The sequence below is a fragment of the Heterocephalus glaber genome, unplaced genomic scaffold (assembly GCF_053883595.1).
Source record: "Heterocephalus glaber isolate CG9 unplaced genomic scaffold, H.glaber_assembly_v1.0 deba00001460, whole genome shotgun sequence".
NCBI classification, from domain to species: Eukaryota; Metazoa; Chordata; class Mammalia; order Rodentia; family Bathyergidae; genus Heterocephalus; species Heterocephalus glaber.
Genome location: NW_028258307.1, coordinates 7,456,485 through 7,481,248, shown reverse-complemented (window position 1 = coordinate 7,481,248; position 24,764 = coordinate 7,456,485). Strand labels below are relative to the sequence as shown.

Below are 24,764 nucleotides of genomic sequence, written 5' to 3'. Positions count from 1 at the left end.
CCTTGAACCTCTGGGACAGTAACCAGGCAGCAGTGGAAACGGACTGATACAGGTTGGTTTACTGTTTAGGTTTTTAACTTTTAAAAAGTGTAAGAAGGGGGCCGGGGATTTAGTTCAGTGGTTTCGCTGCCTGCTGCAAAAGAGCAAGGACACGAGTTCGATCCCCGGTACCAAAAAAAAAAAAAAAAAAAAGGTGTAAGGAGGGCCGGGGATGCAGCTCAGCGGCGCAGTGCCTGCCTAGCAAGAGCGAGGTCTTGAGTTCGATCCCCGGTACCAAAAAAAAAAAAAAAAAAAAGAGAGAGAAAAGAAAGAAAGCGTAAGGAGACTGGAAAAGGGCAACTGGCAGGCGCTTCCACCAACCTGGAAACCGCCGTGTGCCTACTATGTGCTGAATTACAAGCGCAGAAAGCAAAGGAAATGGAAACGCGGCGCGCGGCGTGCAAGCCCGGAACCCCAGCCCCGGAGGCAGGAGGATCCCCCAACTTGAGTAATTTAGCGACTTAGCAAGATGCTGTCTCAAAACCACAAACACCACCACCCACAACCACCCCCCGAGAAAAAACCCCACAAAGCCTGCTCGGGTCCTCTGGCAGGGTGCTAGGCCTGGCTGGGTGTGGGATTCTTGGAAAGGCGGGCCGGGAGGAAAGTTACTTTTCGCCATTTAGGGATTCACGTGTCCCAAGGAGCGGAGAGTCCAGGGCAAGAGAGTCGCCCGTGGCTCCCCATCGCGGCGCCCGGCGGAGGGGGCTGGGGATGGCCCCTGGAGGCCTCCGGGCTGGGTCGAGGCCCTGTCCCCGCCTCTGGGCGCTGACTCCGCGCGCTCCGCTATTCCGCGCTACTGCGCTGGACGCGCCCAGGACATGCCCAGCCCGTCCAGGTCATGCCCAGCCCGCCCAGGTGACCTCGTCCCCGCTCCCGCCCGCTCCCCCCCGGACCGGGACCACGCGAGGACTTACGAGGAGCAGGCAGGCCAACATAAGGACCCTGCTGACCCGGAGCCCGAGAGCTCGGCTGAGCTCTGCCCTTGCGTCCCGTGCCGGCTGCGCCAGGGCGGAAGGCGCGGTGCTCCGCTGCTTTCTCGAGGTCTGGAGGTAGAACATCGACGCCCTTCAGCTGCGCTGAACAAGTCTGGGCGCTAACACAGCCCGTTCGCTCCTTTATGAGACAGCTGTCTGGTTCGTAAGCCTTCTCCAAGATTCCCATTGGCAGTGACTGGCACCCCGCCCACTCGTCCAGGGTGGGTTTTTTTTTTTTTTGTACCGGGGCGGGAACTCTGGACCTTGCGCTTGCGAGGCAGGCGGAGGAACCACTGAGCTAAATCCCAGACACTCTTTTCCTCACAGTTCAGCAAGGGCTGTTGAAAATTTAACTGTGATTGCAGATATTGCTGGATCTCTCACTAATTCTGTCAGTTTTTGTTTCGAATTTTGAAAGCTCTGTTGTTAAGGTCACACTAGTTGTTATGTCACTCTGATGAATTCATTTTTGTCATTATACTCGATGTGATCAAAGCAACGTGAAAATTTAATTTTTTTTTTTTTTTTTTTTTTTTTTAGGGAGACTGCTCGTTTATTGTGTGGCTTGGCTGGAGCCCTCTAGAAGGTAGGTTTGGTCTCAAACCTGCATGAGGGGAACACGGAGGGCCGTGGTGATCATGAGATGTAGTTGGACACCTCAGTCAAGTTTCTCTCTGGGTCTCGGAAGTAGATGGACATGATCGGTCTTTTTGCTCCTGTCCTGGGGACTGGGCCCTCCTCAGTGGGGACATCAAAAGTCTTGAGACCCTGGACCATCTCCTTTGGAGGCGCCTCTGTGATCAGACAGATGTCCAGGGAGCCGGGCAGGGTGTGGATGGCTTTGGGCTCAAATTCCTTCCCCATCGCATGCATGTTTAAATTTCTGGTCTCTGGAATATAGTGCTTTCTGGTCTCCCTTGAGAGTTGTGACTTCCATCCCCAGGACCGTGGAGTAGAACGTGGTGGTGCCTTTGATGCTCTTTACTGTCGTCATTATGTGGTCGAGTCTCGGCATAAGACACGGGGAAGGGGTCTGACTGCTGTTTCTCCATGACTGAGTCCTCGCAGCTCCGCTCCACACCCTGGCAGGCAGCCGGCATGGCATGGCAGGGCGAGTGGCAGTGATGGAACTCCAGGTCAACTCCATGAACATTTAAATTTAAAAATTCTATCAGTAAAAAACACATTGCTGTTACTGCTCAAAATACTCCCCTTCACTTCTCTGAAGAATGTCTTTGTTCTGTTTAAAGTTACAGTCAATGGTGCTTGCAAAAGTATGCCCCAGTTGCTCTAGGCCCACTTATAAATCTAACTTTCCTGCTTGTAATCCCATAAATTGATTTTAACTTGGCTGAGATATAGTCATTTTTGTGTATAAAAACCTCTAAAAAAAAAAGAGTTCCTTTGGCAATCCAACCTGGTCCTGTGTTGGTTGTTAGGCTGTGTCAACTTGAGACCTTTGGATAAGAGAAGCTTAGCTAAATGGGCTCAGCCATTTCATGCCCTAGGGTATTATAAAATTATAATATTATATATAATATATAATATATAATATATAATATATTATAATATATAATATATTATATTATATATTATAATATAATATATTATAATATATATAATATAATATATTATAATATATATAATATAATATATTATATATTAAAATTATAATAATCCATGCCCTGGATATTATAAAAGGGAAACGGGGAAAGACACTGCTTCTGTTCCTTTGGAGGCTCCAGCTTCCGACTTGGATACTTCAGCCTTCGGGGCAGACCCATCAGCCTCCTGATATGGACTGGCAAGGGACACTGCAGTGAGCTCCAGGCCTTTGCCTGAATTGTTCGGTCTCCAGTGTGAAAGCAGACCTTCTGGACTCTTCCCCATCCAACCCTGTGGGTGACCATGGTAAGCCAGTCTCATAAATTCATATATACTTCTATAGCTTGTGTTGTATGCTTCTCTAGCAAACACTGACTGATACAGGTCCCCTCTCAGTATTGGGAGCTGTTTGCTTTCACTTAACAATAAATGCTGCTTTCTGCTTTCAAACCTCTACAATAAGTACTTTCACTCAGTCCTCTTTTAACTTTCTGCTTTGTAATTCTCTCTGGGCTGAGAGAAAAACCCACCAGTTGGATGGTAACACAGAGATTCTCCAAGTCAGGGAAAAAAAATAAGCCCATGTTATAAACTGTCTGTAACATTTGTGCTTTGACGTTCCAGATGGATGAAAAGTAAAAGATGGGTAGATACACCATAAAGCCATTACGTATAAAAAAGGTGATGTGGCTTGCTTAATGTGCATTCAAGACAGGGCATATTAGCAGGCCAAAGAGGAATGTACAAGATCTGATAAAAATAAATACTGTGTGTTTAAATTTTAAAACTTTTATTACAATAAAGACATATTGCCATTAACCTCCCACAAAGTACACCCTGTCCTTTCCGTGAAACTTCTTCAATGTTGATTCAAGAAAATTTCGCCAATCCCATGAGGCCTTTCTCTGTTGTGCTCCAGTGCCCTGATGGACCCTCCTTTGTCAGAGAAATAGACACACTCTCCTCCCCTCTGACCCAGAGTCATCTGGGAAATCCTCTCTCTACTTGTCTGCCCACAGGGTCCTGCTTGTCTTCAACAAATACACAAATGGATGGTTTAGATTACTGAGGGGAGCCTCTTGTTAAGTAAGGAAAATGACACCCAAACTTTAGAAAATAAGACCTAAGCCCAACCACGCCAGCGCAGGGGGCTCCCCCTTCATTCTCCCCAATTCTTTAGTTATTTATCTGTTTCACCTGGTTTTAAATTGGATTGATTGTATCAGTCATGGCCAAATTGGGGATATACAATCTGCCACTTTGTTTCTCCTTTGTTTTAAAAGGCTATTTCTACCAGATATAAGTAATGGATCGATAGGTTTCTTTTACCACTTTAAAGATGTTGCTCTCCAATATTTCGGATCAGCTGGCATTCATGTCATAGTTCCTATGAAGGCACAAAAATTATTTATGCACAGGGCTGGGGATTTAGCTCAGTGGTGCCACCGCCAGCCTCACAAGTGCAAGGTCCTGAGTTCAATCCCTGGTACCAAAAAAAAAAAAAAATTCCTTAGGCTAGAGTTGTAGCTCAGTGTTAGAGCACTTGGCTAACATTCACAAGGCCCTGAGTTTGAATCCCAGCACTAAAAAAGAAAAAAAAATCCCCCTATACTATAAGATTCTCTGAAGAGACATAAGCTTTGGATATACTAGATAAGTGTTAAAACAACTGTATTCGGTATGCTCAAAGAGCTAAAGGAAAACACAAGCAAAGAACTAAAAAAATCAGGAAGGTAATGTATGAACAGAATGAAAATATCAATTGTAGAATTTATTTAAAGAAACCAAAGAGAAATTCTGAAATATAAAAATACAATAACTGGGGCTGGAGATTTAGTTCAGTGGCACCATGTCTGCTTTGCAAGCACAAGATCCTGACTTCAATCCTTGGTACCGCAAAAGAAAAGAAAAGAAAGGAAAAGAAAAGAAAAGAAAAATACAATAACTAAATTAAAAATTCACTAGAAGTGTTCAACAGGAGATTTGATCAGGCAGGAGAAAGAATCAGTGAACTTGAAGACAGGACATTTGAAATAAATAAAGGTGAAGATTAGAAAGGAAAAAAGGAAAAAGGGCCCAATGGAACCTATATACACATTGTGGGAGTCTTCAAAGGAGAAATACGAGGAAAAAGAGGTGAAAGATTATTTGAAGAGTTACCTAAAACTTAAATTTTGAAGAAAAAACATGAATCTATAAATTCGAGATGGTCAATAAATTCCAAGAAGGATAAATCTAAAAGGTTCTACACTGAACACTTAACCTCAACTGAATCACCCCCCGAAGACTCCCCTCCTAATACCATCACATGGGGAACTAGAGCCCCAACATATGATTTTTTGGGCATACAGGTAACCATTCAATCTGTGACCCTACTGGCAAGACGCATGGCTTTACATTTTCATATGGAATATCTAAAGAAAAGAAAAGAAAACCACTGGGGCTGGGGATTTAGCTCAGTGGTTCTGCCACCTGCCTCGCAAGTGCAAGGACCCAAGTTCGATCCCCAGTACCAAAAAAAAAAAAAAAAAAAAGGAGTATCTACATAATATATTTATTTTCTCACAGTTCTGGAGTTGAGGCTAAGTCATGAGGGCAGAGCCCCCCAAATGGGAATGAGTGTGCATATAAGGACAGGAAGAGACAGCAGAGCTCCCTCTCTTTATCAAGAACACACATCAAGAACAGGGTGTGCGGGCCTCTGGCAAGAAGTGGCTGTCTAAAGCCAGGAACAGGCCTTCACTGGGAGCCGAAGCTGCTGTACCTTGATCTTGGACTCCCAGCCTCTAGAAATGAGAGAAATAAATGCCTGTTGCTTAAGCCACTCAATTTTTGGTGTTTTCACACAGTAGCCTGTGTGCTTCAGCTTTCCATTACTGTAACAAAATACTTGAGACAATCAATGTATAGGAGAAAAGGCTCACAGTTATCCATCCATGCTCAGTTGGCTCTGCTGCTTTTGTTCCTGTGGAGGAAGCAGCGCATCTCGGCAGGAGTGTATGGCAGAGGAAGCTTGTTTACTTCCTGGCCTGGAATGAAAAGAGAGTGGAACACAGAGGTTCCACAATCCCTTTCAAGAGTGCAGTCCTGGGGGCCGGGGATATAGCTCAGTGGTTTTGCTGGCTGCTGTGCAAGCGCAAGGACCTGAGTTTGATCCCCGGTACCAAAAAAAAAAAAAAAACCACAAAGAATTTTTGGGCCTGGGATTTAGCTGAGTGGTTCTGCTGGCTGCCTCGCAAGCACATGGTCCCAAGTTCGATCCCTGGTACCCCCCCCAAAAAAAAATTAGTTCAAGAGTGCAGTCCTGTAACCTGACTTCCTTCAGTAGCTCCTATAGCTTACAGGTTCTGCCATCTCCCAGGAGCACTATGAGCTGGAGATGAAGCCTTTTAACTCAGAGCCCATCAGGGAACACTTAGCCAAACCACAGTACAACCTACAATGACTAATTCAGCATGTTGCTAGCATTGCAGTGTGTACAGTTCTTTCAGCTTTCTCTCAGCAATTGGCACAACTGAAAAATAAACAAAAAATGGTATGGTGCCTGTGTATATATACTATCTGTATATGCATATCATCTCTCTCTCTCTCCACACACACACACACACACACACACACACACACGCACTAAACACATGCTGTAAAAGTTAAACTATAGAGGAAGTGTTTCAGGTTTATGAGACACCACACCCGAGTCTGATCCTTAGAAGTCTATGCACAAATCATTAGTGATTTAGTGATTTAGTGATTTAGTACACAACAATTCAAAACATAGAAAAATATTTCCAATAGCCATGAAAGATGTGGTGGTATCCAGGGCTTATTTTTATGTTGATAAATACTGCTTTACAACTGGAGGTCTATCGTGCAGACAGTTTGGGAGCCAGTAATATTGACATTGGTCAGACATCTCCATGACTTCTGGTATAACGCAGTATAGCAGGAATGAATGTGGGTCTTGCATTTTTTCTATCCACTGGTAGCTGTGTGCTGTTGGGCAAGTTGCTTAATCTCACTAAGCCTGTATCCTTCTCTGTACCTCCTTTTGTAGATAGGGCTAGATAATAATACTCCAGATAGCAATATGAGCACCCCACTTAATAGTGGCATGTAGTAAATGTTCAGTAATGTGATGTTTCCTCTCTCGTTTCTTATGAACACATGCTTTCACTTCTCAAAGGAGTCATTCATCCAGTCCAACAGAATAGAACTCATTGACAATTTCAGTTGGAGGCGTGAGTTTATACAGAAGGGTTTGTGATAGGCTTATTTTTCTTGGCTGGTTGTGTTTTGAGTACTGTAAGAGTGGTTGCAGGCATTTTTTAATAGATACTTTTCCTCTTTCTGCTAGAGTGTTTTTTGTTCTACTTAGTTTTGTAGTTCCTTTGAGGAAATGAATCAAAAGTCAATGAGTCATAGTGGATATTTACTAGCTACAAAAATTACTTCAGGAAACCCCTTTATGATTGTTTAAGCCACCCAGCCTTTCTAAAAGTGAACACATAAGAAATATCTTATTTTTTCTAGAAAGGAAAAGTTTTAGCTCACCCAAAACCTCCACAGTGTATAGAGTTACCCCATCTACACTCTGTCCTCCACATCTCCTCAATCATCAAATCCCCCACCAGAGAGTTTGTTACACTTGACAAACCTACACAGACACATCATTATCTCTCGAAGTGACCGTGTTTATATTAGGATTCACTGTGCTACATTCTAGATTTTGGCAAATGTATAAGGGCACACATCATAACACACATAGTAGTTTCACTACCCTAAAAATCCGATGTGTTCTATTTTTTATCTCTCCTTCTTCATGCTTCATAACCACTGATCTTTTCTAGAGTTACTATAGTTTTCTCCTTTCTAGATGTCCTAGGCAGTAGTAGTTGGAATTGTACAGTATGTGGACTTTTCAGATTGGCTTCTTTCCAATTAACAATATGCATTTAGGCTTTCTCCATGTCTCTTCATAGCTCAATTGCTCGATTCATTTTAGCACTGAAAATAATTCCATTATCTGGATGTACCATAGATTATTTACCCTTTCACCTACTTAAGAACATCTTGGTTTCTTCCAAGTTTTGACAGTTGTTAGTAAACATGTTAAAAATGTCCCCGTGTGCAGGGTTTTCATGTAGTATAGATTTTCAACTCATTTGGGTAAATATCAAGCGGTGTGATTATTGGATCATATGGTAAGAGAATGTGTAGTTTTGTGGAAAACAGCCACACTGTCCTCCCAAGTAGCTGTACCATTTGCATTCTACTATGGTTTGGAAGTTCCCTAAGGCCCAAGGTGGTTTTCCTGACAGGGAGTGGACCCTTTAAAATGGAGGGGGCCCAAGGGTAGGTCTATAGGTCATTGGTGTGCACCCTTGAAGGGGAGACCCTGACCCCATCCTTGCTCTCTTTTTGCTTCCAGGCAAGGAGGTGTATGGTTTTGTTCTGCCACATGCTCCTGCCATATTGTGCTGGATCACCATAGGCCCAAAGCAACAGGGCCAACAATCATAGACTGAAACTTCCAAATTATGAGCTAAAATAAATCTTTTGTCTTTACAAATTGGTTATCTCAAGTATTTGTTATAGTAACTAAACTTAACACATCTTCCCATCAGCAGTGAAGGAAGGATCCTGTTCTTCCACATCTTTGCCAGCATTTGATGTGGTTAGTATTTTGGATTTTTGCAATTTTAATAGTTATTTAGTAGTATTTCATTTTGATTTGGAGTTTTCCAATAACATATGATGTTAGGTATCTTTTTATGTATTTAATTTGTCATCCATATATCTTTTTCAGTGAGGTGTCTGTTGAGATCTTTTACCCATGTGTTAATTAAGTTGCTCAATTTAGAACTTTTTTTTTACAGTACTGGGGATCGAACTTAGGACCTTGTGCTTGGGAGGCAGGCAGTGACACCACTGAGCTAAATCCCCGGCCCACATGCTAATCTCTTATCAAATGTGTCCTTTAAATATATTTTCTGCCAGTCCATGTCTTATCTTCACTTTTTCCACAGAACAAAAATTTGAAAATGTTTTAATTATGTTCACTTTGTTATTAGTATTTCTTGCATGAATTGCATTTTTTGTGTTATAAATCATCACTACACCTAAAGTTGTATAGATTTTCTTCTATAGTGTCTTCCAGTTTTATTACTTTGTGTTTTATGTTTAAGTCCATGATCCATTTTTAATTAAATCCTATGAATGGCAGAAGATCTGTGTCTAGATTTGTTTTTGTTGTTGTTTGTTTGTTTGTTTTTGGCTTGTTTTGTGCTTTTGGATGGTTGGATTTTTGCATGTGGATGAACAGGAACAATTCTAGGAACAATTGTTGAAAAGACTCTTATTTTGCACTATCACATTGCCTTTCTTTGTCAAAGGTTCATTGAGCATAATTATGTGGGCCTATTTCTAGGATCTCTACTCTATTCCACTGATCTATTTTCCTATTTTTTTCATAAATACCACACCATCTTGATTATTATCTTAGTCTCTTTCTCATTGCTAGGACAAAATACCCGACACTCACAACTTAAAAGGAGGAAAGGTTTATGTATAATGTGGCACAGGAGAAACAGTTCATGGCATGCAGGCAGGAAGCAGCTAGGGCCGGGGATTTAGCTCAGTGGTGCTGCTGCCTGCCTCACAAGCACAAGGTACCAAGTTTGATCCCCAGTATGGAAAAAAAAAAAAAAAAAAAGGAAGTAGCAAGCAGTGAGCCTTTCTTTCCCTTTTATCCCATCTAGGCTGTGAGGCTATTAGTTGGTGCCACCCACACCCAGGGTGGGCCTTTCCATTATCCATACCCAGAACTATGCTAAACCTATCAATGGATTTATACACTTATTACACACCCATAATGCAGTGTCACACACCCATGAACCAGCCATCTCCCCAAAGCCCCATCTTTGAATTCATGAGGCCTTGGTTGACATCTAGATATGAGCCATAACAATGACTGTAGGTTTACAGTGTTTCTTGAGGATGGATCACATCTGTTGTCTCACTTAATTCTTCTTCAATATTGTGCTTGCATTTCTGGGTCTTTTACCTCCCCACATAAACTTTAGAATCAGTTTGTTGATATCCACAAATACAAACAGTCAAAAACCTAGTAAGGATTTCCATTGGGATCACACTCTATCTATAGTTAAATTTGGGAAGAGCTGACATCCTGACAACATTGGCTCTTCCTGTGCATGAATGTGGAATATCTCTCTGCATATTTATTTCCTTTATTACTTTCATTAGAGTGTTGTAGTTTCCCTCATGTAGACTTTGTACACACCTTGTTCAATTTATATTTAAGTATTTCATTTGGGGTGGTAATATAAATGATATTGTGTTTTTAATTTCATATCTCTCTTGTTCATTGGTGGTTGATAGGAAAGAGATTGACTTTTATATATAGTTATGCACCTGCATACCAATGTTTAGTCAGTGATGGATTACATGTGTGACAATACTACAAGATTATGGCACCAAGTGTTGTAGTTTTGTTTTGTTTTGTACCAGGGATCAAACTCACAACCTTGTGTTTACAAGTCAGGTGTGGTGCCAACGAGCTAAATTCTCTCTCTTTTTTTTTTTTGCCAGGGGTAATGGGGATCGAACTCGGGACCTTGTGCTTGCAAGGCAGCCCTTGTCTTGTGTTTTGGATATAGAATGTCTCCCCAAAGCCTCATATGCTCAGAGGCTAGGCTTGTGGAAGGTGATCGAATCAATAGTTGACTTGCTGTTAAGAGGTGGGCCTGGTGCAGGAAATGAGTCATGGGGAATGTGACCCAGAAGGGTATAACTCTTTCCCTGCCTTCTTGCTTCACTGTCTGCTTCCTGCCCACTATAACATGAGCAGCTTTCCTCTGCCAGTTTCTTCCATCTTGCTCTTCCTGCCTTGGAGCTAACTAACCATGGATTGCAAACATGAACCAAAGTACACATCTTCTTAAGTTGTGGGTGTTATGTATTAGTCTCAGCAATGAAGATTATGACTAAGACATTTAGTCAAATGCTGTCAGTGTAAGTGCACTCTATGATATTCACACAGTTAACAAACACCTGAGCTGACAATGCATTTATCAGAATGTATCTCTGTGGTTAAATGGCACATAACTCTGAGCCAGGGATTTAGTTCAGCAGTGCTGCACCTGCCTCTCAAGCGCAAGGTCCTGGGTTCGATCCCCAGTACCAGGGGGGAAAAATATATATATATTTTTTGGGGGGCCAGGGATTTAGCTCAGTGGTGCCTCCGCCTGCTTTACAAGTGCAAGATCCCGAGTTTGATCCCCGGTACCAGGAAGAAAAAAAAACCCCACATAACTCCATTAACTTTGTATCCTGCAACCTTGCTATAACTGCTTATTCATTCCAGGAGTTTAGTTTGACTTTCTACACAGACAATCATGTCACATGCAAACACAGTTTTATTTCTTCCTTCCCAATCCATATACCTTTTCTATTTCTTTTCTTATTGTATTAACTTAATGCATTAGCTAGGACTTCCAGTACCGTGTTACCTAGGAATGGTGTAACTATTCGTTTTTTAGGTATTTGTTTTTCCTAAAAGTTTAGAAACAGACAAAATATCAAGCATTCAGGAATGAATTCAGAAATGACAAGGACTAAACAAGTTGATGAAGAAGTATGGTTATCTGGAAAATATAAGCTAAAAGAAACAACTGAAAAAGAATCTACAACTAAATAGTAAGCTTCTATATCAAGAGACTAGGCCTCATGAGTATGTAGTTATAATTTTTTTACAACTTTCAGGCTATTTTATTTCAACTGACTGCATCTTTTTTCCCCTTGTGTTTTTTAAAATTTAATTTTATTGGTTCATTTTAGAAATACATAATGATCACATTCTTCATAGGGAATTTGTACCTGAACATGATATATCTTGATTCTTCTTTTTCCCCCAATCCCCTCCTCTCCCTTCATTTCCTCTTCCCCTTATTTAAAAAACTTTGTTTCAAGTGTTCCCTTCTGTTCTTGTTTATTTTTTCTTTTCCCTTCCTACCCATTCCCCTCTCTTGTTCCTCTTCCCATTTGAACATTTTCTTCCTATTTCACAATATCTATTATCATTTTGGTCCTTATTTATACTTTTGGTTTCTCTGGTGTAACTCTTCTTGAATTGATATTGGTCTTAGAGGGAAACATCTAGTTTCTCACCATATATCCTTATGTTAGTTGTAGGGTTTATGTTGATTAATTTCAGCAAATTGAAGAGTCCCTCTCTGTTCCTAGAGCACTGAGAATTTTTGTCACGAATGGGCATTGATCTTGTAAAATACTTTCTTGTATATGTATATGATCTTGTGTTTTTCTCCTCCTTCGCCTGTTGACAAGATAGATTACATTGGCAGATTTTCAGTTTTTTTCAGAGCTGGGGATTGAATCCAGGGCCTCACAGATGGTAGGCAAGCTCTACCACTGTATTATATCCCCAGCCCTTCAATGTTGAATTAGGTTTTCATACTTGTGATGTATCTTGGTTGGTCATGGTATAAAATTATTTTTACATGTTGTTTGATTTAATATGCTAATATTTTATTAATAATTTTTACATCTATGCTTGCAAGATACATTGCTCCGTAGTGTCCTTTTTTTGTAATGTCTTTGTGGAATTTTGTATAGGACAGTGCTGATTTTGTACTCAGTCACTGTATAAAAACTGTAGAAGGATTCCAAGGCATCCAGGGGGGAGAGGACTGTAGGCATAGATGGTATTTCTTCCTTACATTGCTTCCAGGCACCTGGGTGGGGATGCACAGGAGCAAGCAGGTCTGTGTGGTAGGAAAATAATCCTGAAAACTGACAAGAGTCGGACTTGCCTGAAGACCTGGACAATCTATGTTTTTGTTAGGGACTGTTAAAAACGTTTGGAGTTCCAATGCTGGTCTTGGTTTCATAGTTAAAGATGTTCTTCACATAGGGCTGGGATTTAGCTCAGTGGTTCACTGCCTGCTGCGCAGGTGCAAGGACCCAAGTTCGATCCCCGGTACCAAAAAAAAAAAAAAAGATGTTCTTCACTTGAATGCAGTGTTTCCTATTGGTAAAGTAAGACAGCTCTCTCCATTGCCTTTTTGCCTCTTGTGAATCTCTTAAGGATGGATGTTTTTACGATGTTGCATAATCTGGTCTGGAATACTCTGCCCATTTGTTGAATTGTAAATGACTTCCAAATGTGCAAGTTCGGATAAATACAAGGAGAACCTCTATGAGTAAATTTTATGTTGAAGAAGTCATTTGTCAGCCATGGTAAAACTTGCAAACCCACTTTATACAGAGTGGATTATTGAAGCTATACAGAAAATTATAAAGCAAAAGCAAAGGCCCTCTGAAGAGAGAATCTGCCATGCTGTCAGCGCCTCCGTGGGCTGGATGAGACCGTCTCTGAACAGCTGGAGCTCAGCCTTCAGGATGGCTCTGTGCTCAGAGGCACCAGCAAGGGCCTCGCCTCCTACAAGGACGCACACAACCCTGGGCGCTTCTCAGCGGTCAAACCGGGCAATTTTCCCAAGTCAGCCAAGGGGTCGAGAGGATCATGTAATGATCTCCGCAATGTGGATTGGAATAAACTTTTAAGGAGAGCAATTGACGGACCTGAGGAGCCAAATAGCTTCTCCTTGAAGAACATCGAGCAGCATCTCAGAAGCCAGAGTAATCTCTCGAGCACCACCAACCCATCCTTTCAGCAGCGCCTGTACCTGGGCACCAAGCTGTGAACAACGGGAGGCTGCTGAAGGACGGGCCGCAGTACAGGGTCAACTACGGGGGCTTAGACGGCAAGGCCAAGGCAGCACCTCAGTACCCCAGTGCTTTGCGTCCTCGCTCCCGCCGGCCCTCCTCCTCCCCCACAAGAAAGACCCGGTAAGTGAGGAGGACGGTCTTGCGGTACTTTCCAGACTTTGCTCTTTCGACTTTCATAGTTTCAGTTTCATGTGGACAAGATCCGGGTAAATTTTGATAAAAAGAAAATATTATGCTTCAAAGGAAACTTTTCTGTTTAAAAAAACAACAACAAAAAACAACCCTGAGAAGTTTCTGGTCAGACACTATTAGTTATGGGCAGAACACCTGGAGTTTGGACACCAGTTAATCTAACAGATGTGGTCCTACTCCTCTACATCTTGCTTGTCACATACCTTAGTTGATCACCTGGTCCATGGGTCTAAAAGGACACTAGACCTCATTATTACAGGAATGGTCTCACTAGTATTGTTTTGTTGTTTTGTTTTCTGGCACCAGGAATCAAACTCAGGACCTTGTGCTTGTGAGGCAGGCACAGCACCACTGAGCTAAATCCCCGCCCCTTTGTTAGCACTGTTCATATCTAGTGCTGTAGTATTCTCAGTGGCTCTTGCTCACTGTGTTCAGGCTGCTCATTTTATAGATAATTAGACAAAAACAGCAGATGATGCATGGAAAATTCAACATGATGTAGATTCTAAGCTTCAAACCCAAGTTAGTGTCCTTGAAACAACAGTGTTATGAATAGGAGAACAAATTGAAAGCTTACAGTTACAACAAGGCCTTAAGTGCCACTAGAAGATCACTTGCTTTTGCATAACACCTTTGCCATGCAATAAATCTATGACTCATTGGGAACATGTAAAGAAACATGTTCAAGGGGCCATTCATCAAAATATTGCTATTGATATTGAGGCCCTCCAAAAGGAATTTTTATCCATGTCTCAACAAACTCAGGACTTTTTTTTTTTTTTTTCGGTACCGGGGATCAAACTTGGGACCTTGCGCTTGCGAGGCAGGCGGCAGAACTACTGAGCTAAATCCCCAGCCCCCAAACTCAGGACTTTGATGAGCAAATTCAAGACTAGGATACATTTTCTAATGCTCTTGACCCACTAAATCCTTGTAATTATTACACTTGATCTTAGCCAAAAGGCTGAGAAGCAATCCTTTTAATTATTTGAAAGCTCACTTTTGGCTTTATATTGTGTCTGGTGCAATTATACATAATTTTGGGAAAAATCATTTCACAATTAAATTATGATTAGACCTAGTTTTCCTGCCTACAGGCTGGCTAAGGCATGTCAGTACCCAAGAATTTTTGAGATTTTCTAGCTGTCTTTCTATTACTTGTTGAATCCATTGTAGTCTAAGAGCAGAAATGTAGTTTAATCCTAGCCCCTGCTTTATTTTTTATTTTGAGATAGGGTCTTATCAAGTTGCCCAGACTGGGTTCAAACTTGTGATCCTCCTCTGGCCTCAGGCTCCCAGAGTGCTGAGATTACAGAAGTAATATAGATAATACAACTGGGGCTATGGGATCACCCCCCTCCACTATCTAAATCTGGGCAATGCCCAAGGGCCAACATCCTCTCAACTTTTGTCCTAAGGCCTACTACCTGGAAGCAAAGATAAAAATAAATCAAAGACCTCTGGAAAATTCTGAAGTCCCAAACCAGGACATTTGTGTGCCAGATTCTCTGGCATGACCTGCAGTAACCTTTCTTCACTTGGCGCTCATTCATCCATATGGACTACATCTGATACATCCAATTATGACAGTGATTTATGGGAAGGGACTCAGTGCCCTGGCAATCACATTGTCAACCATTCTCTGGAAGACCCCATGAGAGGTGCCCTAGACCCTGCCCAACATTTTAAACTCTTAAACCCAACACATTCAGCGCTTCTGCCATTTTTCGTTCCCTAACATGAACCTGTTCATTCTGAGTGTATCGTCACCTAATTAAAACCATCCTGCTGTTTCCTTTCCATCACCTGCCACATCTAGTTCTTTGTTCATCACACACAAGAACCTAGAAACCCTTCCAGGGCTCCATCACTCACGGAAACACAAGCACACCACCACATTTGGAAATTGATATCCTTATATATTTGTGATTTGTTTTATGGCCCAGAATGTAGTGTAGCTTGGTGAATGTTCCATGTGAGCTTGACAAAAATGTATGCTTTATTGGTGTTGCTTTAAGTATTCTATAGATGTCAATTTCACCCAGGGCATCTATGCGGTTGTTGGGCTTGCTTGTGTTTTATTGATCTTCTCTCTGGATCTGTCCATTTCTGACAAAAGATCTTTGAAATTTCCAGCTCTAACAGTGGATTTGTCCATTTCTCTTTATAATTCTATCAGTTTTTTAGCTCATGTATTGTGATGTTCTACTTTTAGGTGCACCCACATTATGGGTTGTTATGTTTTGTGGGACGATCAACCCCTTCGGTTTTTTTGTTTTGTTTTGTTTTTTAGAGGGGAAAAGGTTTATTTCACTTACAGTTCATAGAGGTTTCAGTCCATAATTGGCTGGCTCCAAGACTGGGATGGCAAACATGAATCACAGAGGAGAAACAACATGGCATACACAAGGTAGCAAAGGTAAAAACCAACCCCTTTGGTATTATATAATGGCCATCTTTATCACTGATAACTTTCCTTGCTGTGAAGTCTACTATGTTTGAAATAAATATAGCTACTCTCATTTATTTTGGATTAGGGTTAGTACAATGTGTCTTTCTCTATCCATTTGTTGGTTTACACGTGTGTGGTTCAGTCTGGCCTTGGACTCCTCCGGTCTCAACTTCAAAGTACCTGCGATTATAGATATGTCCTACCACACCCACCTATTCATTTCTTTTTTTCCTTGTTTGCCAGGCAGGCTCAGCACCACTGAGCAAAATCTTCAGCCCTCATTTCGTTTTTTGTTTGGTACGGGGGATTGAACTCTGGACCTTGTGCTTGTGAGGCAGGCGCCAGAACCACTGAGCTAAATCCCCGGCCCGTTTTCTTTTAATTTACAAATGCCATTTTAGAAGTTGTTTCTTGGGACTGGAGGTGTAGCTCAGTGGTAGAGAGCTTGCCAAGCATGTATGAAGCTGTAAGGGTTTGGTCTCCAGCAGTGAAAAAACCCCCACAAAACTCCAAAATAATAGTTGGTTTCTTATAGGCAACATATAGTTGGGGGTCTGGTTTCCCCCCTCCATGCTGACCATCTCTATAAAATGTTGATGGAAGCTCTTGAAATGCAAGAAGCTCTTGAAATGCAAAGCAGTTATTGATAAAGTTGGATATTTTTCTATGTATAGCCATTGTCATTCTACTTTAGTCTTTTTTTTCTTTTTGTGGTTTTCATTAAGCACTTTTTATTACCCCATTTATCTCCTTTCTGAGTATATCAGCAATACTTTTAAAACTATCTTAAGTGGCTTAAAAGGAGCAAGAAACATTTATAACTAATTCAAATTCACTCTCACATAATACTTCTTCACAGAAGATACATATTTATACATATTCATTCATAATACAACTTCATAGGTACAGGAAGTACCTCACAGTGCCAAAGTACTGCTATTCCTTTCCTCCCATTCTTTGGAGCATCACTGCCATTCATTTCACTTAGACATAAATGATCAAATTCATTGTTGTTACAATTTTGAGGAAACATCTCTTGAATCAATTGAAAAAAATTAAAATTTAAAATTTGAATTTCTGCTAATGCTTTTTCTCTTCATACATATCTAAGTTTCTGATTTCTATGGTTTCCTTTTTAAAAAAAATTTAATTGTTTTGTTTTTTGGTTTTTCTGAGTCAGGATTTTGCTTTGTAGTTGGCCATAGCCTAGGATGGCTTTGAACTTCCAGGGATCCTCCTTCCTCAGCCTCCCTTGTGCTGAGATTATTGGTGTGCACCACCATGGCTGGCAACATTTCTTTCTTTCTTTTTTTTTTAAAGAAAGAATATATTTGAACCACATAAACAAACAAAAAGATAGTACATAAGAAAAAATAACATAACAATTTATGTAAGTACCTAACATGAGCATGCTCTTACATCTGAAACAAAAAAAAGGTAACATTGGTACTATATATATATATATATATATATATATATATATATATATTTGACAAGTGTGCATTAAAGAAATCTCTAATATAAAACATTTAAAATGTGGAAAATATTTTTCAAGATACAAGAAATAACTGTTAAGATAGGCACATCCACAATTCTTATAAAAACATGCAAAGATAAAAATTCATCTGACTACTCATTTCTCAGATGTACAAAAGCTATGAAATTGTTAATCACTGGATACTGCCTTTTGTTTTTGCACTGTTTTGAGTTTCAACACTGATTGGTTTGAATTCTGGCTTATATAATTACTGCTATTTTTCAGTCTGTTATGCTCCAAGAGAATGGATCTATTTAATATGAATACTTAGAACAGGAACATTATTTGTATCACAGTCCCTTTCTTACTGTTATTTTTTTTAAGACAGTATGTTTAGAAAATAGTTATTACAAAATAGTGCTTTGGAAGATCTGAAACTTCAAATCAATGTACTCCATTAATGATAACTAGATCTAAGAAGCCATAAATGGGAAGAACACAAATGTAAAAAGCTGATGAATTTAAAGATTATAAAATTGGTTTATTGTAAAAGCAATTCAAGAATAACCAGTTAAAATCTTATCCCCATGCTACCCAATACAAACACGAAGCATTAAAACACTTTTACATTAGGAAAAAGGACATAAAGCAAGAAAGACCACATTAAGGCTGTGATTCAAACTCAAAAGGAGAAAAGACTCTTAGATCTCCTTCAGGTCAGTACAAAGGGTATGAAAAGATCAAAGCACTGTATCAGGTACACAGTGCTGCTACAACACTGAGGTATAATTGAGCAAATTAAAGTCCAGGGGAAATGGAGACTATATATTTTTGTTTTGTGGGTATATTTAAGTGATTGAAATTTTAGGATCAACTGCCTTTAATGACAGCAAGATGCAAGACAAATCTTTACTAAAGAGAAAAAAGTTTATAAAGTTTTCTATCAAGGTCCTACTAACTCTGCACAACCCACACCCACCTTCCCACCCTCCCGCTAAGCTAAAACTACTCTGCTGATATATATATGATGTGATCTTAATTTGTATCTTACTGGCAAATTGTAGGCACTCCTTGTAAGTAGCTTTGATCTTCTGCACATTAACAACCATCACAACATTCTGCATCATTCATATGCTCAAAGTTGCATTCTAGGTAGAATTTCATTATTGTTCTAAAACTCAATGCATCTGCCCAGTGGCCAAATCCCCCCAGACTTAATTCAAGATTGAATCTTTTTGCCTTTTTTAATATAAATTCCGTAGTCAATTATGATGAATGACCAAGCTATGAATCATTATATACAATACAATGATTGCATTATTTTTGAGCACTGAAAGTATTTAAAATTAAAACTTTACTTCCACTTTTGCACTCCTCCAAATTGAAGGGTCAAAATACTTAGATTTTGTAACTGGAAAAAAAAAACCCTATCTTCCCAAGCTGAGGCTTTTCATAGAAGCTTTAGCCAGGAAAAGAGAATTTGTCTGTTATAAACCCTTGAAAATAAGGGCTTATTTTAGAAGCACTGGAAGACCCTTAAATCATAGAGGGGCTAGCTGGTGCCACTATAATTCACAACCAACTACTACTTTATAGCTTATATTGAAGAGTTAATTCATACTCATTTTGTTCCTTTTAAAAAATATTCTTTGGAAGACATTATTACTTCTGTAGACACTCTAGTTATATCTCTTCCTGTAAAAATAAAGGTATAATCATGATTATCTCTATTTCTTTGCTAAATTCAGCTACCAATATACATTCATTAATCTAATCACTTTACCAGCTAACTCATGACCTTACAGTATTCTACATACTACCCAGGTCAATTTTCAGCATCCAAAAGTAGGAGCAAGTCTTATAAAATCTTATTTCAACCTACTAGTATTTATTGTGTTTATTATAAATGAGACCTAAGGTACTAGAATTTACTCCAAAACTATGGTGAAGGTAAACTTGCAAAGTTAATGGAAGGTAAACCACTAAGCTTACTTCTGCCATGTACATTACAAACCTACTCAGTAATTTCCCATCAAGACTCAAATTAGTCCAAGGGGGAGATTAAGCCATTTCTTGTTTGCCCCTTTTCAATTCATCAGATAATATTTATCATGTGTCCAGAGGGCAGAGAGTGCTCCTCTAGGCACTATCCATAGTAATACCCTTGAATACTAAACTACCTCAAATATCTATCGATTTCTCCAACAGAATTAAACTATTTGTGAAATATAAACTATTAGCTGTGTATTCTAAATGTATACATTTAAAGCTACCACTTAAAAAATAAACTGGAAAGTAGGGAAGCCTAAAAAAAGATACATTCTGCTATCACACTATTATAAACACTGTAACTGGGTGTGTGAATATATAGAAAAAGCAGATAATCAAGATTTAAATAAGATGGCAAAAACCAGGAAATACAGATTTTACCAAAGAACTACAATAACCTTCCCAAGCTACAATTATAAACAGATTCACTAATATAGTAATTTGCCTAGGTTCTGGGAAAAAAACAAACAAACCACCACCAACAAAAAACCCAAACAAAAAATAAAACACCCACAAAAATATCCACCCAAATGTATACTAAAGTATGTGGCAATAATTAATGTATTTCTATGGAAATTGACTCGTGCCTTATAAGCTCCTAAAGTAAAATCAAGGTCACTATGTGACTAATGATAGCTCTTGGGGGAAAAAAAACACTGGAAGTAAAAAACAGTCTTCAGCCTTGGTTTCAGCAATCTCTTCAAATCAGCATTAAGTACTTAAATCAGGTACATCATTTTTGGCTTGTCAGACCAGTAAGACATGTTTTGCCACTGGCCAAAGGCAGCTGAAGAAACAACTACTTGAACAAACTAAATGCTGTGACAATGAAGCATTTGACTTCCAAGTCTAAATAGTTAAAATGATCAGTGAACATCTAACTGGGCAAAAGGAATGACATCCATCATCCAAACAGGCTCATTTCCCCAGCCCCACAATGAACAGTAGTTATAGTAGCACAAGAAACAAAAAATCTTCTTTTTGATTCTTTAGGGCCAACTGTGAAAGAGGTCAGCAATATATTAACAGCAGCAATGAACAAGGAAGAGCAAAATAATGGATGAAAGAATCTTGCTGGATATTTGTTCATCTTTATCTGTATTAGCCAGAAAAATGTAACAGACTTATTTGGAACTTTCAGGTATACATGTCTCATCTCCTTAAATCCTTCACAGATTTAGAATTCAGTCTACCTTGAACTTGTGGCGATCCTCCTGCCTCAGCCTCCTGAGTGCTGTGATTATAGGCATGCACCACCATGCTGGCTCTCCATCTTAATATATACATATTCCATTATGTATATTTATACCTTTTGGATGTCTCCCAGAGTTCTTGAATAGTCAGATCTGATTTTTTTCTCTTTATAATTTAATCCTGAACGTTTCTATTGATGTATTCACAAGTTTACGAATTCTTTCCTCAGCCATTTCTAGTGTACTAATGAGTGCTTCAAACACATTTTCCCTTTCTTTTACAGCATTTTTGGTCACTGACATTTTAAAAAATTTCTCTTTAGAATTTCCATCTTCATGGGCTGGGGATTTAGTTCAGTGGTTCTGCTGCCTGTCTTGCAAGCGTAAGGATCCGAGTTCGATCCCTGGTACCAAAAAAAAAAAATAGAATTTCCATCTTCATACTATGTAGCCTATGTGTTCTGTTTTGTTGTCTTTTTACATTGCAAATACTTTTTTTTTTTTTTTGGTACCAGAGATCGAACTCTGGACCTTGCACTAGCGAGGCAGGCACAGTGCCACTGAGCTAAATTTCCAGCCCAGTTTTGCTCTTTTAAAAGTAGAATCATTTAAAAAAAAAATTTTTAAGAAAAAATTAGAACCATTGGTATATTAATCATAGTTACTTTACATTGCTGATCTGATCATTGTAATACTCCTGCCACATCAGACCATCTCTTTAACTGAGACTGTTATTTTGGTTTGATTGGTTTGGTTTCACTTGGTTTTGAGTTTTCGATTGTTTTGGTTTTGGTTCGCTTTCGGTGTGTCAGACCCGGACAGAATGTACAATACTGGATGAAGGGACTCCCACAAGAGACCTTAGCCACCTGGTGGTAGTCAAGTGAGGCCTTTTGTAAACCAATGATTAGATCTCAGCTTTTTAGTGACCCTGTGCTCCTGGGCTGTAACCTTCACAAATACCTCTCTGTCCTGCCCCATCCCCTTAGCTGGGACAAAATGGCTAGAGGGAGTTTAGAGTTGGGTATTTCCATTCCCTCAGGTCTGTCCGACTCTGATAAGACCCCAGCAGGTCAGTTTCCGATAAAACTCATTCTCCTGAGACCTGGCCTGGTGAAGCACAGAGTGCTTTTTCTTTTTCCTGTTTCAAAATGCTGCTCTTCTCCTCCCCCTGCTGGAAGCAAGAGGGAACTGACAGAGCGGGAGGAAAAACTCTCAGCTGTTTGGGAGTTCCCCTAAGAGTGGGCTTTCCTGCTGTTTCTAACTCTCGGGTTTGTCCACACTGAGCCTCTAGCAGCTCATCCATTATAGTTTCCCTAACCTGGCCCTGGATCCCACCAGAGATTTTGCTTCGGGGGTCTTCTCTTCCTGTGACGGTGTATCTGCTGGTCTGTCTCTCCAGGTCGGGTGTAGTGGTTTGCTCTCTGACCTCAATTCTCTGATGGATCCACCAAGAGTTGTGTAAGTCTGTTTAGTTTCCAACTTGTCAAGACGAAGTCTTGGTTTTCAACCCCTTTACCTGCTGAACCAGAAATAGAGAGCAATTTTTAAAGGAAGAGAGGGGAGGGAAGGTAATGAGATCTTTAAAAGGATAAATACCTTGGCGTGTCTATGGCATGAACTTGCACGGCCAATTTCAAAAATGGCCACTGAGGTACTCTAGAAGGTCATGGTCATAAATGAATTCATACCAACAGCTTCCTGTCATTTAGACTGTTGGCAAAAGGGAGATTTCCCATGTCTGTGATTTTTCTAATCACTCTATGCAAACAGAAAGACAGTTAACTACTTTTGGAGTCATTTGAGCTCAAAGTGGCTAACAAACAAATAATCTGTTCAAATAAATAAAAATTACAACTGTTGTATAGTATATTATATCTTGATAAATGTTCATCTGATAGACTTTGATGAAGTGATTTTTTTTAACTCATAGTTTAAATTCCTTAATTTATTCATCCAACAGACAGCCCTTAGGACATGCCAGGAGCTATGCTAGAACTCAATATAATTAGGAACACAGTCCCTGGCAGTAATGGATTTAAGCTGGTCAGTAAGACAGTCACATGAACAGAGACTTAGAAAACAGTGTGACATGTAAAATGATGGCGAGGTATACAGGTTTACGGACCACTGAGGGAAACCCAATCCAGGCTGGAGCAAGAATGAAGAGAAAAGACAAGGGTCAGAAAAGACGTCCAGAATATAGCAGTACTTAAACAGAATATGAATAAGCCTGGCCTCTTTCCCTATGAGTCCCATAGACTACAAATAAGGTATTTTTTTCATCTTTCTTTTAGTCACATTATAAAGGCTGTGAATCCTAGGGATCAGTACTGCAAATAACTGGATAATCGAGCAGGGTTTGCATGTTGCTGCAAAAATGATGAAGCATCCTAAACCAGCCAGGGGGACACATGGAGGGTCCTCTTAGTGGTGTCGATGTCTCTGCAGCATTGCAGATTATGGCTGGAATGGGGATATCTAGGTGTCTAACCAAAAACACGAGAGCAGTGATGGCGAACCTTGTAGAGACTAAGTGCCCAAACTGTAACCCAAAACCCACTTGTTTATCACAAAGTGCCAAGATTTCAATTAAACCTGAATATATGAAAGCTCAAACGAGTCATGGCTAATAAGTCACAGCTGTTAACACCAACACCTGGGGCCTACTCCTTTCTGACCATGCGCATGACCACTGTGCACGCTCTTATCAGATACTGGGCTGCTAGGGTGATGCTGGGGTGATGCTGGGGAGACTCGGCTCACCTGCCAATAGAGAGGGCTCTACGTAATCGTGGCTGCATGCACACCACTAGTGCACCACTGCACTAGCCCATCAATCAACAAGTATGATGGTCACATAATGTAGTGACATTTAGGTAGATTTTGTTTGTCAAGCTCTCCCAAGCTAAACAGCTTCTGCAATCACTCATCCTTCCATAGTAGTCATGTCAGGAGGACACAATCACAAAGTGTGCATAAGAAAAAGTTCTCAAGTTCATAGCTTAGAAATCTTTATTTCAGAGGTGGTTCCTGACAGGAAACTTGCTCGCATGAGATCATGAAGCTATTTACTAACAGATGAAACCAGGGCTAGGTCCTTTCTTTATTTTAAAAAATTGGGGCTTGGGATAAAGCTCAGTGATAGAATGCCTGCTTAGCAAGCATGAGACCCTGGATTTGATCTCCAGGATCACAAAATAAAATGTACATTCATTAAAAAATTGAATGATACCTAAGTTCCAGGCCCTGTGGTAGATATGAGTACAAAATGTATACACATTATTTATCATTCTTGTTCCACCCATCCCCATACCACAAATATCACGTAATTTCACCCACAAATACTCTGGGTGTCTTCAAAATATGAAGACTTTTTATAAAACTTAACCACCATTATCACTGCCCTCAAAAATAATTCACTACCATCAAATACCCAGTCAGTACTGAAACTATCTAATTGATCTTAAATGAGTTTTTAAGATTATTTTGTGTAAGTAGGTCGCACTGAGGTTCACACATTACACATTTGTTGATGTTACTTGTTGAGGAAACAAGGTCGTTATCAAGTAGTATTTCTCACAGTTTGGAGGTTGATTCCAACCTTAGTTTTCACACAATATACTCTTCTATCTTCTGATTTTTAAAAACTTCTATGAATTAGTACTTACATCCAGTGGCTTGATTAGATTATCTCAGTTTTCTGATAAAATACTTCATGAGTGGCTCTGTATACTTTTTGTTTTTGTTTTTGTTTTTTGGGTACTAGGGATCGAACTCGGTCCTTGTGCTTGCAAGGACTATTTTTTTTTTCCGGACTATTTTAGGAGGTGTGAGATACCTAGTTGTCATTCTTTTTGGGAGGTCATAAGTAATCAGCAGGTGTTGTCAAACTGATTCACCTATTCTAAAGTTCCAAAGGTGCTATTTTAGATAGGGTGTGGGCCTTTGGGAAGGTGAATTTTAAACTGTGACCTAAAGGACAGAAAGCTGCCTACAAAAAAGGAAGAGTGTAG

At 40.0% G+C, this 24,764-nt stretch overlaps 1 protein-coding gene, 1 long non-coding RNA gene and 1 pseudogene across 7 annotated transcripts in view; 1 reads left to right on the top strand and 2 right to left on the bottom strand.

Moving 5' to 3' along the window:
- Positions 1 to 1,209, bottom strand: part of Tnfrsf10b (TNF receptor superfamily member 10b) — a 34,680-nt gene extending 33,471 nt beyond the window's left edge. For 2 of the 6 annotated variants that reach the window (XM_021261277.2, XM_087216816.1), the window contains exon 1: positions 957 to 1,209. In XM_021261277.2, coding sequence (XP_021116936.1) covers positions 957 to 1,100 — 144 coding nt within the window. In that variant the 5' untranslated portion in view covers positions 1,101 to 1,209. The remainder of the gene's footprint in view (positions 1 to 956) is intronic. The other 4 variants (XM_004848338.4, XM_013073427.3, XM_013073426.3 and 1 more) reach the window with 3 other exon arrangements.
- Positions 1,040 to 23,502, top strand: LOC147826888 (uncharacterized). The gene is made up of 5 exons (XR_015453379.1): positions 1,040 to 1,175; positions 1,557 to 1,602; positions 2,755 to 2,927; positions 15,871 to 15,996; positions 20,549 to 23,502. It is a non-coding gene; the product is annotated as an uncharacterized LOC147826888 (long non-coding RNA).
- On the bottom strand, positions 1,653 to 2,121 carry LOC110349967 (glyoxalase domain-containing protein 5 pseudogene; annotated as a pseudogene).
- Positions 23,503 to 24,764: the final 1,262 nt, after the last annotated feature.